Here is a 15,220-nt window from a genome sequence, read left to right as displayed (position 1 = left end):
CTCATTAAGCACAAATTTCTCGTTGAACCCCTTACCATCATGGCCTAGAAGATAAGGAGGACAATTTAAAAATTGGTGGTCACCCGTCTAGCAAAGTCTGGAGCCTATTGGAGATTTCCTTATATTCGGCCACAAGTTGGACAAGCAATGGCCAAAGGTTACTGAAAAATGGCACAAGACAGGCCATAATGGGGGACTCTCATTCTGAAGCTTCGTTCAGATTCCTGGGGAGGTGGGAACGCCTGGTCCCGCTGCAAGCACAAATATGCGCTAAATCGAACAAAGCTTCGAAATCATTCACAAAGTTTTAATTTGTCAATTGGGTAAAAAGTATATCTAATATTGGGCTGTGGTATATATAATATTCTAGTTGTGGTTTACTATTATTGTATTTAGCTCCATAGTTTTAAATAGGAAATGATCGAATTTTCAGTTGTTCATTTGGACTGCGCCTAATTAGGCTAGGCTGTAGACATGGGCGGACAGAAGAGGGGGGCAGCTCCCCTCTTTAAGTTCAAATTTATGGTAGATATGGCTGAAAAAGCAGTTGAGAAAAGGAATATGGCTAAAAAAGCAGTTGATAAAGGGTAGATGGTTGAAAAAGCTGGAATGACAGAATAAAAGTCAAACAAGAAGCAATTATCCATAATGTCTTGGAAAGATTTAGCTCTATTCCAAGAAGATTGATTAATAGTGAAGCTTATTGATGATTTTTTGGTTATTTACTTATTAATAAAGATTTCATAGGTATGATAAAACTTGCTGGCAATGTAAGGTTTTGTGAACTGCCAATATAACTTCAGCCCCTTGCCCTTCATCACAGAATTGGCTGCCCCCCCCCCCTAGAGAAGAAGATATATACACCCAAAGTATAAACACATACAACAAGTACTGACAAAACCTGTCCTCTCCTCACAAACAAGTGACCCTTTGTCCACATCTCCGGAGATGATTCCATACCTATGCAAACCTGGCAAGTAAATCACAAGTTCCATAGGTGATTAAACTCGTTCCTTAAAAGCTGTATTAAATTTAATTTATTGGCTCAGAGCAATTAAGTAGTACAACATTTACCCTCTAGAGGCGCTGAGGTACGTGGGTCACTTTTGGAGAGTTTTGTCAGTACTTGGTCAGTATCTGTTTATACTTTGATATACACCCATGGCTATAGACTTAGTTCTTTTGCTGTTTTCCCCATTCAGTTTACAGCAAAAGCATATAACATGTTTTAAATCAGACAAAGAAAAAGAAAGTCATAAGCCTAGAATTGGGGATATTGAAAAGGAAATATATTAAGAAAAATTATTTTTACTTCATAATATACATAAAAATTGTAGGCCTAGCTAACAAATTTTAAAGGTTTTCTACTACTTTACCTCCCCCCCCCCACTAAGGTACAAATATATAGCCATGTCTTTGCCATGCATCACTCTTGTAATGCTCCCTGCACCTGTCAATTTAATCAACAAAGTTTTTCTCTATATTTCTGTGGGTAAAGTATGAGAGAAGTACCTCTAAAATGGGTAACATTTGACTTCAGCTACTATTTGCAATCTTAGAAAGAGGTTGGGTTAGGGTAATGAAACTTTCAGGGATGCGTCTACAGGCTAAAGTATGTCCTGGGAAGGTATTTTGAACTACAATTTTTCAGTATATTATGAAGTAAGAATTGTTTTCTTAACATGTTTCTTTGTCAGTAGTGCCAATTCTAGTCTTTTACCAAAAGGAATTCTCCTAGGCTGTGTCTATAGGTAAACTTTTGTGGGTTTGCTGATAGGACTATTGGTGATCTGGTGAATCTATACAGATTCATATTATATAGCTAGGAATAGACCCAGATTTACCAAGAGGCCCATGCATAGGGGCAAACAAGGCCAGGGGCACAATTAATTATAACTGAATAATATTTTCCTTAACAAAATTTGGACTGATGTGATTTACTATCAAAGTGTCTGGTGGACTCTGCTGCTTAGTCACAGAAAAGTGATTTTAAAACAAATCAGGAATTCTGTGGCCACTTATACAACTGTCAGATGTCTCCCAAGAATGGCAGCTGAGAGTTCAGTGTCACCTCTCTTGCATTACTTTTTGCTCATCAGTTGTGTTCTGTTCAGCAGAGATTTTTGGTGATTTTCTTCATTAATTTGGTGATTTCTGAAAAAGTGGTTTAATTTCCATGCATGATTGGTTTTCACTGTTCTACTTAGGTGAAATAATCAGTGACTTTCATATTTTATTTCTATTTTTATTTGTTATTACTAAAGAATGGCATTATTTTGGGCTTCTTTGTATCCTTTTAGCAAACAGGCTCCCTATAGTTACAAATTTGGGTACTTGTGCATTATATCTCACCCACCACTATACCCAAAAGAAGTCAAGTTTTGGTTAATGCTAATGAAATAAAATAAAAGGATGAAAATATAATAGTCTAGAAACAAATTTGGACTATATATTTGCACATTAGGGGGGGGGGGTGTAAAGCATAGCATATATTAAAAACATCCTAACCCAACCTAGGTACCTTTCCACCACCACCCCCCCTCCCCCCCTAAACCCCAAAAATAACACTTTAAATATTATAAACATAATGAGAAATCACGCTTTGCAATCAATTTAGATAGCAAATACCCATTTGATGGGTTTCCATGTCTGGTTTCCTTGTACAGTTTATAATGGTGGGTGAGATATAATGTGCAAGTACCCAAATTTTCTTATGTGCAGAATCTTGACATGGGACAAGCCTAACTAGAAATGTTTCATAGTTGATACTACATTAAATTCAATTCTGATATTCCTGCTCTGGCCTATCATATTCATATTATGGGTTAGATTAAAGTCATCCACATTCCCTGTGCTTGCTGGACTTTGGGCTGAACTAAGTTCAGTATGGGTGTCCTGTTTTTTTTGTTTTTTTTTTATTCCTACAGTAGGCAGGTAATCTTGAGACAAAGAGAAGAAATATCTTTATTCCTTTCTTTCAAGCCCTTTTTCACTGTTGTTTCAGCCAAGTCATATTGTATTACTATTTTGTGCTACCCTTGTTTTATTTTGATTGTTTGTCTGATAGTCTTTTGTTTTATTTAACTTATAATCAAATAGTAAACCACCTTGCAATATTAGTAGAGCTACCTTGTTATACCTCCAAAAGAAAAAGGAAATAAATGGAGTTAATTTTGCACAATAATTGCAAGGTTTGCTGTTTCATTTCAGTAATTATATTAACTTGAGGTAACTTGGTTGATTAAGATGAGAATTTACTGTTTTCACTCCAATTGCTTAGCATCTAATGAAAGCAAAAGAAAAAAAAATTACATAGATACATCTTGTTTTTACCAGCTATTGGGTACAACAGATGATAAGTAATTATGTCTCTCAAACTCCATTCTCTTTCTCAAAATGTGATTAGAAAAGAACTTGTGCTCTTGGTATTTACCTAGTAGGCTAAAGACTTTTTTTTAGATAGACAAAGAAAAAAAAACAGGAAAATACAAAATCAAAAAGCTAGTCCTATGTTTTTTTACTTTTTACAATGAGATGCAATAGAAAAATTCCTTGTCATGTCAGTGTTTTGGCTAGCCAGACTTTATATAGTTTCTTGGGACAGACATTTGGTGTAAAACTTTGAGTAAAAAAGTATATCAACCTACGCCTAGTTCTAACCCTATATCTGAATTAATGGTATTTTTGATTTATTGTTTTATAGGATTTGATTTGAATTACAGATTCTGATTCAATATTATTTGAATATTGACAGATTTGGTTTCCTAGTGGATAATTTATACTGCCATTTAGGACAAGTACATGATCAATATAAGGTTTTGGCTAAATTGTTGTAGAAAGGATGGTTGATTAAAGAACTTAAATTTCTGCCTAATATGGAACTAATGAAAGTAGTAAATGGTGCTTTGTACTTCAAATAGTTTTGTCTTTGTCTCAAGTCATCCTTTTCACTTCCAATTTGAGGACAGGACTGACAGATAGCTATTTATATACTATAAGTATTCATGGTCCTTTTTGTTCTTTTTTTTTTTAATGTCTGCTCTGCTTATTTAACTTTTTAGCATAAAGATAAACTGTAGTATTAGACCTAAAATTCTTGAAAATTCAAATTAGGTCTTGGTAATTCATTCCTGAAATCACAAGCTGACACATTAATTAACAGAACTAGTAAATTTTTTTTAGCACAAGGGGGGGGGGGCCCTTCCAGGTACAGTTTGTGAATTTGTGAGTTTGCAAAATGACTGCTGTTGAAAAGCCAATGATGAAATCTGTTTCTGCTGGCTTGTAGACTTGCACGCTCTCTGGCTCTTGTGATTCTTGCCAAGATGCTTCTTTTGTATGATACCTCCAAACCACAGTATTTAGGTGATTGATCAGAGCAGGGGTCTTATCAAAGGAACCAGGGGAATAAGATTTATTACCCTTTATCTGATATTTCAGCTTAGGCTTGATCCACGACAATTTTCTAGAGGTGTAACAAATATATAAGAAATCGACACCATTTGAGTGTCTTTTTGCAAAGCTGATGTTTATCATTAAGGATGCTAACTGTGGCACGGGGGTTAAAAACGCTCATAAGCAAATGAAATTCGATTTGAGGACAAAAAAGGAATATTGTGGTTGTATGTTTAAATTAAAACAAGAAAAGTAAACACATTTTTTGTAAACTTTCTAAAGTAAAGGTTTTGTAAAAAAAAAAAAAAAAAAAAAAAAAAGTTTAAAGTAAAAGTAAAGAAAGTAAAGGTTTTGCAAAGTAAAGACAAAAACAGGCAAAATAGTAGTTGAATAAATAAAAATGCATTTTTATGTCCAGAAATAGGATGTTAGATCCCAATTTCAGTTTTTGGTTTGAATTCCGTTTTTTTTTGGTATAAATTCTCTTCCTTCTTGAAGTAGTTAATGGCCTTTGAAAAATATAATGTCTTACCTCAGGGTGTCCAATATATCTTTTTGGTGTAAACCCTATCATTATTGACCACTGATTTTTTGGTGAAATGCTGATGATTTTCTTGGTGAAAAGCTAGTAATTTTTACTTGGTTGTGGTGGCAACCCTGCTGTTCAGTGCTCCCATGTCTCCAAACTCTTGGTCAAAAGTTTCAAAATATGTTTCTAATAAAAACTGTCTAGTAAGAAGAACTTGCCATTTTTCGTTGATTCAGCAGTAAATATTCATATTAATGGAGTATTCAGCTAGCTAAGAAACAAATTTACCTTCAGAATCAGAATTTCATCCTGTATCCAAATATAGTATTTTTCCCCATCCCAAATTCAATTTTAAGCCACTTACAAGCCCTAAAAGATGATACCTTTTTCTCTTGTTTTAGATATGGCCTATATGCCTGTGTTAGCATCAACCTTGTTAAAACTGGTTTACCCATAAATTGAATCAATGGTGACAAAATCAAGAATAAATCCATGGGAACTATATAATATGGGATATATATATGGGTAAGGTAAAAAATGAATGATTAGATTAGGTTAAAACTGAATTTGCAATAGAAAAAAATTCTGCATTTGGATTCAGGATGAAATTCAGATTCTAGAAGTATGTTTGTTTCTTAGCTATTCAAATACTCTATTAACATAAATATTTACTGGTACAGCAATGGTAGTTCCATTAGTTTTTATAGGAAAATGTTGTTTTGAAAACAAATTCTTGTACTATTGTCCCAGTCCAAAAAGGGATCTGTCAAGGAGCTATCTCTTTGCCACCTCTTTACAATTACAGTGTAGCTGAAGTTCAGCATGGGATTAAACCATGCTTTCTGTATATTGTACAAGATCTGTCTTTATTGAACAATGCTGATGGTATTTAATATCCAACTCAAATCTTTTCTGTGTTTCAGAGAAAATTTTTGCAGCTTTGAGATGGTCATATGAGAAAATCTTCTGTCTTTAAACATGGCTAAAACGGAGTTTATCATCTTTAATTGTAAGGGAAGTGATCCTGCCCTCAAAGTAAAACTTGGTGACAAGATAGAAATACCTTTGTCAAGATAGTGCATTTTGGTCTACCTCTTGGTTGTAATGTTAAGTCACTCAATGGAATAATTTCTGTCAATTTTAAGTTTTAATGTTGCTCCTTACTTTCAGTTGAAAAAGCTTGTGGTTTTTAATTTTACTTGGCATTCTACTTTAATACAGATTTAATAAGAACTAATTCTAGGCCTAGTGTAAATTATGCATTGTTTGTTCTTGAATTCTCCAATTTGCCATGTGCCCTTGGTTGTTTTTCTTCCTTCTTTTGCAGTCGAGGACTGCAATATTCTAGTATTTGATATATTTTTTCAATATATGCTGATTGTTTGATTATATAAACTGTTTTTAAAATATTCAAACATGAATTGGTTGAGTATCTGAATTAAAGTGACCAAATGAATAATTTGGGGAATATGCTTTAAGCTTTAAACTAACTAAATAAATTTTTGGGGAAAAGCTTTAAATTCTACTATATTTTACTCCTAGCCTCCTAATGCCCCATGTATTTTGCCATGTGTCACACTAGTTTTCACTTTGTACCCATAAATTGAATCAATGATGACAAAATCAATAAACACAAAATATGCATATAACTTGGGCTATATACTTCCACATAAAGGAGGGGGAGTAATGTTTAGAAGAAGTGCCTTCAAAATATGCTAAAACAATTTTTTACATATTATAAAGTAATAATAGTTTTCTTAACATGTCTCCTTCTCAGTAGCCCCAATTCTCGGCTAATACCATTGTAGTGCAAAATAATGCATGTTCAGAAAAAAAAAGAAAATATAAATATATAGTCTTAGGCATTACCTGGCCTACCTTAAATTGCAGCTTTGGGCAATCTAAAAATTTCTCCTTGTAAATGAATTTCTCTTTGTAAGATTCTTGTAATGGATCCTAATTTTCTCCAAAGTGCAAATTAAGGTAATTTAGGTAAAGCTCAGGAGATGAAGATTTGAGTTGTTCTCAAATTAGAAGAGTTGAAGATTTGAATTTCAAAATTACCTGGCCTATTAATGGATTTCCAGGTAAGTGAGAATTATATTTTGAAACAATGCTGAAACTACTACTAAAAACTCACTGCAGCACCAAGCCACCTGAGGCCAACACAGCTACGCACGCTCCTCCTCCATCTAAATCTATTCAAAACCTCCCTTTTTACACCCTCCCACGAAGTTCCTATTTCTTTTAAATCTTTCTTTATGACGCCCCCCCCCCCCAGACGAGGACGACCTGCTTTTCGTTTAGCCCTAGACAGTTGGCCGAAAAGAACAATCTTCGGCAATCTGTCATAATTCATCCGCACAACGTGCCCTAGCCACCTCAACATTTCTTTCATTATAGCCCTAGAGAGTGGTATTGAACCACATTTTTCGTACTGCCTATTGTTTGAAATACGGTCAGGCAGCTGGGTACCCAGAACAATCCTTAAGCAATTTCTCTGGAAAACATCTAGCAAATCTTCATCCACTTTTCGAAGCGCTCGTGCTTCAGAGCCATATTTGACTACTGTCATCACTGTAGCTTCTAAAATTCTAATCTTGGTTTGCAGACTTATCTTCTTATTCTTCGAATGTTTGTTTTAATTGTGAAAAAACACCCTGAGCCTTGGCTATTCTACTTTTAAGATCTTCACTGCTCCCATTATCTTTACTAATAATGTTACCAAGGTAAGTGAAGTTGCCCACTGTATCAATCTTTTCGTAACCCAACGTCAACTTTTAATTTTCACTTATTCCTAGCCTTAGTGACTTAGTCTTCTTAACATTTATTTTCAAACCTATTCTAGCACCCTGAACTCGCAAAGCCTTTAAAAGTTCATTCATTTTGCTCACACTTTCATCTAGAATTCTTAAATCGTCAGCATAATCTAAGTCCAGGAGACTTTTTCCTCCCCATTTGATTCCGTGGTCTCTCATTGCCTTTCCTGTGCTCCTTAACACAAAATCCATCAAAATAATCCATATAAAATGAGATAGCACACAATCCTGCTTAACTCCTGATTTAATACAAAAACAGCTGGTAAACCCCGTTTCCTACCTTAGCTGCAGCAGTGTTAATCTCGTACATAGCACTAATCGCTTTAATGTATTTGTCTGGTATACCATACAAGGATAAAACCTTTGCTAAAGCTCTTCTATCAACAGAATCGAACACTTGCTCATAATCTATAAAGCTAAGGACCAAAAGTGTTTGACAACTCAGGAACTTCTCAATTATTAACCTAAGAGTGAAAATTGGTCGATGCATCCTCTACCTTTTCTAAAACCGCACTGTTCTTCTCTTAAAACTTTGTCTACGGCATCTCTCACTCTAAAAAGTATCATATTACTAAGTAATTTGCTACCTACAGAGACCAGACTAATGCCTCGATAATTATCCCACTCACTTTTATCACCTTTCTTGTAAATTGGCTTAATTAAGGTTTTCCTAAAATCATTTGCTACTTCCCCTTTTTCAAAAATCATAATCATAATCTTCAGTAACTTATTTCTAACCTCAGAGCCACCATATTTAAGAAACTCATTTACTACCCTATCAGCACCTGGAGCCTTATTATTTTTCAATCCTTTTAGTACTGTCGTTAATTCTTCCTTGCAGAACAAATCTTCCTTCACATCCGAGGTATCACAAACTTTTTCATTTTCCTCTATATCTTTACCTGCAACTCTATCTCGGTTTAGCAAATTCTCAAAATGTTCTGCCCATTTTTCTTTTATTATTTCCTTACCACTAATTGTGGCCCCATTCCCATCTGTAATTGGGCCAAGTCCGGATTGAAACAGGAATCAAATAAAGCTACTCTTTTGTTACCGCACTACTTATTTCATATTTGGGATCTTGGTTCAAGATCACTATGTTGTCTAGGGTATAGCTGCATCATTGAACAAATGCCTAAGCCTTGTCATTTATAGGACATAAATTAGATCCCTAGAAAATAAAGAAATATACCATTTGATTCCCAGCGTAATCTTTTTTTCTAACATTATAGGCCTTATCACAACTATATCTAGCCTAACCTATGTATATTTATTATTTCGTATATTAGGGGGGGTGCCCACTCCACAATACCTTACTCTTCATGCCAAAGTTCTTTAGTACTTTTAAAAGAGCTTCTTATTTTAATTAAATGGTCCTTCTGTTTCAGGAGTTTGTCTGGACAAAAAGCCAAACTTTAGTGCAAAGAGCAAATTATTAAGGAGGGGGCAACCTCCTAATATACAAAATAATTTCTGTTCGTTTTAAGTTTTGATATTGTTCCTTACTTTTCAGTCGAAAAAACTTATTTTTTTATTTAATTTCTTATCGTTTTTCAAATAATACTGATAAATCAAGTTTCCCCCTGTCGAAAATTTGGCCCCCCACCCACCCACCTGGAGAATACCCCCAGATAATTCCATTGTTGCTGAAATCTCTGTAGGAAAATGTCTCATTAACGTTTTCAGATCACGTTGGAAATCCCCCTCCTTGGAAATTTTTCTTGGAAGTTTCACTACCCCCAATGTATTGTTTTATGTCAAAATTCAAATCTCGCCTCTTTTTCTTTTTTTCTTTTTATTCTGTTTTTTTTTTTTTTTTTTGAAAAAATAGAGAATAAACAATTTTGAACCAGTAACCACTCAAATTTCAGGCAAATGCTCGACTACAAGGCTATGAGCTATACACAGTAATTACAAAAACTTTATGTGAACAATATGGGCAAATTTCACAACTTATAGCCCTTTCCCCAGGGTGCCCTCTAACCTTCTTGCTGACTTAAAAAGGGCACTAGAACTTTTAATTTATGTTTAAATGATCCCTCTGACAATCTTCTAAGACCATTGATTCAATATGATTACCCTTATATCACCATAATTGCACAACTTGTAGGCTGACCAAACTCTCCCAGATCAAGGGAAAATGTCAGTGAGAAATAAAAAAAGACCTTATAGTACCATAAATTCAAAGAATTACTAAATGAAACTGGCCTGTTTCTCCTAATTATGCTGGCTTATGTTAGTTTTGACCAGATTTTCGAAGAAACTAAGTTTCAGATGGGGGGGGGGCAAACTAGGGTCAGGAAGGGGGCAGTTGCCCCCAACCTCATAAAGAATTACGCCCTGACAAAAAAAAAACATTTGGTGTCACTTATTAAGTAGATTAAATAAAAAAGCAAGTTTTTTTTTTAAACTGAAAGTAAGGAACGATGTTAAAACTTAAAACGAACAGAATTATTCCGTATATGAAAGGGGCTGTCCCCTCCTCAACGCCTCGTTCTTTACGCTAAATTTTTTAATGTTTAAAAAAATAGAGTAGTGAGAAAGTCAAACTTTAGCGTAAAGAGCGAGGCGTTGAGGAGGGGACAGCCTCTTTCATATACGGAATAATTTCTGTTCGTTTTAAGTTTCAACGTCGTTACTTACTTTCAGTTAAAAAAAAACTTGTTTGATTTTGGCTCACCGTACATGAATAATTACAACAAAATTGTTATGTTAATTTTACTTTTATTTGGTTAAATGGCTTTCTCGAAACTTTTTTAATTGTATTTACGAACGCTTTTATTAGTAATAAATACACGTAACTTACGAAATAACTTACGTAACGAACTTCTATATTCATATATTTTTAATACGTATATTAGGGGGTTCACCTCCTAGTGGGTTCACCTCGAGGACTATGGAGGTTCATATCATCACCAAAAGCATATTTATTGGAACTTTGAATTGTGCTGAAAAATGGTTATTTCAAATTTTTGATTCGACAACTTTGGGGCTGAAGGGGTGGGGGGCTAGTTGCTAATAGCAGATCCAGGATTTTGGGATGGGGGGGGGGGAGTGCCTAGTTGCAAAAAATCTCCCTTCTAAATTAATCCTAATTTACTTATTGAAAGTTGCGTGCCTCTGCTTCTACTTGTCATTTAGCTGTCAGTTCTGTAAAGAAATCCACAAAATCACGTTTTAGAAACACTATCAATATTTTATAACAAATTTTCACCTCCTATTTTCACTATTAGCAAATCTATCAATCATATTTTTTATACTAATGACAATATCATGGTGAACATGAATAAGGGTAAGCCTGGTCAGCCTTTTCTCTGTCATTTTATTTCTTAGCCATGTTTTTAATCTTCTCAAGGTAGAAAAACGTCGTTCAACAGACGCCACACTGACAGGTAGGGTCATGGGGATATGCAAGAGCACTGAAATATTCAGGAAAATATCAGCATTGCAGTTGTGTTTCTGTAAAGTTTCCAATAGTGTTTTAGGTATTCCACATGTGTCTGCATTGCTTTCTCTCAGATGAACCCACCAATATTTCCATATTGTCACTTCTTCAGTTAGGGCAGATTCACAAAACAATTGGTAGGGGAAACCAACTACTGACCGGTATCATGCTTATAAGTCTTGAAGTGTATCAGCAAATTGTTTTTTTTTTTTTTTTCCATAAAATGTATTGGCAAGAAAATACTGAGCTTGAAATTGTCCAGCGTTTCAACAGAAAAATGGCTTTCTAAGTCTGAAGTAATCATGTCCAATAGGGGAATAGAAACTGACTCTTTGTAATATTCTTCGCGTGAATTGAATGGCACATTAACTCGATTTGTCTGCTTTTTCGCTATCCTTGGGAGTGTTATTTCTAAATCTTTAGTTACCTTTTTACTATTTTTTTTAGTTACCTTGTCAATTTTTTTTTTTTTTTTTTTTAAATCGGTTTCATTCTCCCAATGCTTGATTTGTAGCTGGGTAAGAAGGTCCTTAACATGGCTTAATGCAGACCCAAGGTCCAAGCTCTCCTTCTGAAATAGCCTACTGATTTTAGGGAGCTCTACCACAAACTGCATTAAGGAACCGTGCCATTCGATCCGGCGCGTTTCACACATGCCAGATAGCTGTGCTTTCATTACTCTGGTTAAAACATAATTGCGCTTTGCAGAAGCACCAGAAAAAAAAATATTTTTTGTATTACGCCAAGGCAGTTTCTAACCCTCTGGACAGAAGAAGTTTTTGACATAGAAAGATTTAGAGCATGGTTGAAAACATGGCCAACACGGGGCATTCTTTGCTACCTTTTTGAAGTTCTTTTACAGCATGGACAAAGTTTCCAATGTTGTCCCAATAACATGTTTCGTGTAGGTCTAAAAACCCTCACGTCTTGTGCAATTGTAATTGTAGCAAAGGGCAATACTTAGTTGTGACTTGTGTGACACATCTGTTGTTTCATCAACAACCACACAGTAAAACTTGGCAGAAAGAACTTATGCAAGAATTTCTTTAAGAATCTCTTAACCACAACATTCAATTAATTCATTCTACATTGTTTTGCTGATATAAGTAGCATTTATGCCTGAGCTTTCCAAATGTTCTTTTAAAGTGATGTGACCACTATTTACATGGTACCTTAAAAGTTCTCGAAAGTTCCCTTCGTTTGTCAATGGGTCCTTCTCTGCTAATAATTCTCCATCGTCTCTATGACCCTGGAAAGCAATGCTCTGTCGACCCAAGAAAATAATTGGTTCGGTTCTCGAACCGTTTAAATATTTTTTCACGTCAAAATCCCCCCCTTCCTTTCTTTTTTTCCACCTTTTTCTTAGATAGAAGCTTGAAACCACTACAGAAGGGTTCTCTGATATGCTGAATCTTATGGTATGATTTTGTTAAAGATTCCTGGACTTTTAGAGGGTGTCTCCCCCACCCCGGGTTTTCGAAAATAAGGTAGATTTTCTGAGACTTGTGTCTTCTGATGGATTACACTAAACTTAAATCTAATATATTTGGAATCAGCATAATAGGCCGATTCTTTTGATGCCTCTATTGATACTTTGCTACTATTGATCTGTGTCTCTCCTTGCTACAGTTTGCTACCATGAACTGTTTGATTGTAATTTATTAGACTTTTACAAATTGGGAAACCTGCTGAGCTAGCCTTTGCCAAAAAGAAAATTAAAAATAAATCTACAGTCTGAATTCAAATATAGGAAGGTATTCATTACTACACACTCTGATGCCATACCCCCACCCGCCTCCAGGAAAATGTCTTCTCATGAATTGCAAAGACACACTTTGATCCCCCCCCCCCTCTTCCAGGAAAATGTCGTTTCATGAATTACAAATACAATTCAGGAGAAGCAGATTCTTAAATCAAACTTTTTTAAATTTAAAATCCAAATGAAAGGTTTTAACATCCTGGAAAGTAATTGAGTTAGGTGAATGAAACATTAAAAATGTTTCCAGAACTCAAGTTATGCCCGGGAAGATTTCTTGAAGTATCTATCTCCATATCTTCCCCTCCAAGGAGCACTAACCTTCAATGAGCTTAGACAAAAGGGCCGTTTTTTCACTCATCAATGTGCTTAGATCTTGCATATTTTGTCATGAAACGCTTAAAAGTGAAATCTTTGAACTAAGATCTTACATCTTTTGTTGTTTTTATACAAACGTCTTTCATCATTCTGCTCTGATCAGTGGTCTGAGAACAATGATAGTATATCGTCAAAGTTCTTTCATTATTGTTCTATATGGCAGAAAGATGGCGTCTTTCATGCTTTTTGCTAACATCAGCTGTAAGATCTTAGAACAAAGATGAGTTGAAAAACGATAATCCTTGCAGAAAGATGAAATATCTTAGTGCTAAAAAACGGCCCTAAGCTTTGTGATAGAAAAGGTAAATTCGAAAATAGATCTAAGATGTGTATTGAATTTAGAAAAAAAATCCTAATATAGCTTTAACCTTCTCTTATCATTGAAATTATGTTGTCGAAATTCATAGTTTAAGGAAAGTAGACTCGAACCAAAATTGAGCAAAAACATATTTTATTTCTAGAGTTAAGATGGGTGAAAACCTGTATTCCCTCTGTCAGTAATTTCCTAAGACTGAAGAGTAAATCATAGAATTTAAAATACATTCCCAGATGATAATTTGGATTTTTATTTAATTCCTGAAAATTTCATTCTCCTGAAAAAACTATTTTCCAAGATAGCAAAAGCCCCTAATTCTGTCTTTCCAAGTTAAGACAGGTAGAGGCTAATCGTTCTGGTATAATCCTCAAAACCTTACAAGTAGGGAAGAAGTGAAGCGTAAAGACACTTTCTTGGGCCCTAATTTTGGCTATAGGTTAAATCTTTTCCTGTGACTTTGCACAAATAAACCCTATTCAGGTAGCCTAGGCCTGTCCTAACAGTTCGTCAAGATGAAAAAAACAACATCAAATCCTTTTCTGATAGTCTTTGGGCTCAGGTTGAGCTTCACTAGCAAAACCCTAGCCAGGGTTTGTAAGCTGAGTAAATACAAAGTCTAGTAGGCTGTAGGGTAGAAATCATATAGGGAAAAATGCCATTAGAGGCAAATTTGCCCTGGTTGACCTCATCTAAATGAAACTTACCAATGAAAAAAAAACAGTGCTATTATGCTTCTTATTTTAATATCTTCCCAAATATCTTGGTTCCTTCTCTGGTAATGCACCCATCCCCCTATTGGTCCCAGATATAGCCCTAGGATACGTAATAAACTAAAAGAAACCACTAAAACAATGATATTCTTACTGTATAATGAGCAGTGTGTTTCTAATGATCATATTATCATGTTTCCATCCATTGCTGTATATTTCTGTTCAACAAGAGGAACGTTGGGCCTGACAACTTTGTATTTTTTTCTCTTAAAAGGCTTATACTTTTAGCAAATTCTGCTTATACTGCACAAGTCAGATTTATCTTCCAAAAATGCCAGTTGAAATTGCTTCTTCAGATGAGGAACATACTCCAGATGGTAGGTTATGACCTTTTTTTTACTAATGATCTTATTACCATTTTTGTTTTAAAACTGTTTATGGAGATAATACTGGTACATCACCATATTTATCAGCATATTTGGATTATTCAACATACACATGCTCCTAGAAGACCTGTCCCTTCCCCCTGCGTAAGGAAGGCTGTTTGAATATCTTGTTTGAATATATTGTTAAAATGGTGGGCTGAACATTGCATGTTATTGACATGTTGATTCATTTAATTAAATGTTGATTCATTTAATTAAAATTCTTTAAAACGAAGTTTTAAAATAAATTGATTGTCAGATAAACATAGGATTTGCAGTGAAGGGAAACTATACTCTATCTTTTAGATAAATTAAATACAAAAGCAAGTTTTTATTTCAACTGAAAGTAAGGAGCGACATTAAAACTTAAAACGAACAGAGATTATTCCGTATATGAATGGGGCTGTCTCCTACTCAACGCCCCGCTCTTTACGCTAAAGTTTGACT

At 34.8% G+C, this 15,220-nt stretch overlaps 1 protein-coding gene across 8 annotated transcripts in view; it reads left to right on the top strand.

Moving 5' to 3' along the window:
* Window positions 1-279: 279 nt before the first annotated feature.
* sds22 (protein phosphatase 1 regulatory subunit sds22) overlaps window positions 280-15,220 on the top strand; it is a 31,344-nt gene continuing 16,403 nt past the window's right edge. Inside the window, exons 1-2 of one of the 8 annotated variants that reach the window (XM_089093550.1) lie at window positions 280-323; window positions 14,637-14,725. In XM_089093550.1, the coding sequence (XP_088949676.1) occupies window positions 14,680-14,725 (46 nt within the window). In that variant the 5' untranslated portion in view covers window positions 280-323; window positions 14,637-14,679. The other 7 variants (XM_089093548.1, XM_089093554.1, XM_089093553.1 and 4 more) reach the window with 7 other exon arrangements.

This window comes from Artemia sp. Qi Xiang Cuo, chromosome 8, assembly GCF_049724085.1.
Source record: "Artemia sp. Qi Xiang Cuo chromosome 8, ASM4972408v1, whole genome shotgun sequence".
In the NCBI taxonomy this organism is placed as follows: domain Eukaryota; kingdom Metazoa; phylum Arthropoda; class Branchiopoda; order Anostraca; family Artemiidae; genus Artemia; species Artemia sp. Qi Xiang Cuo.
The sequence above is the reverse complement of the archived record's forward strand: the minus strand, read 5'-3'. Positions and strand labels throughout refer to the sequence as shown.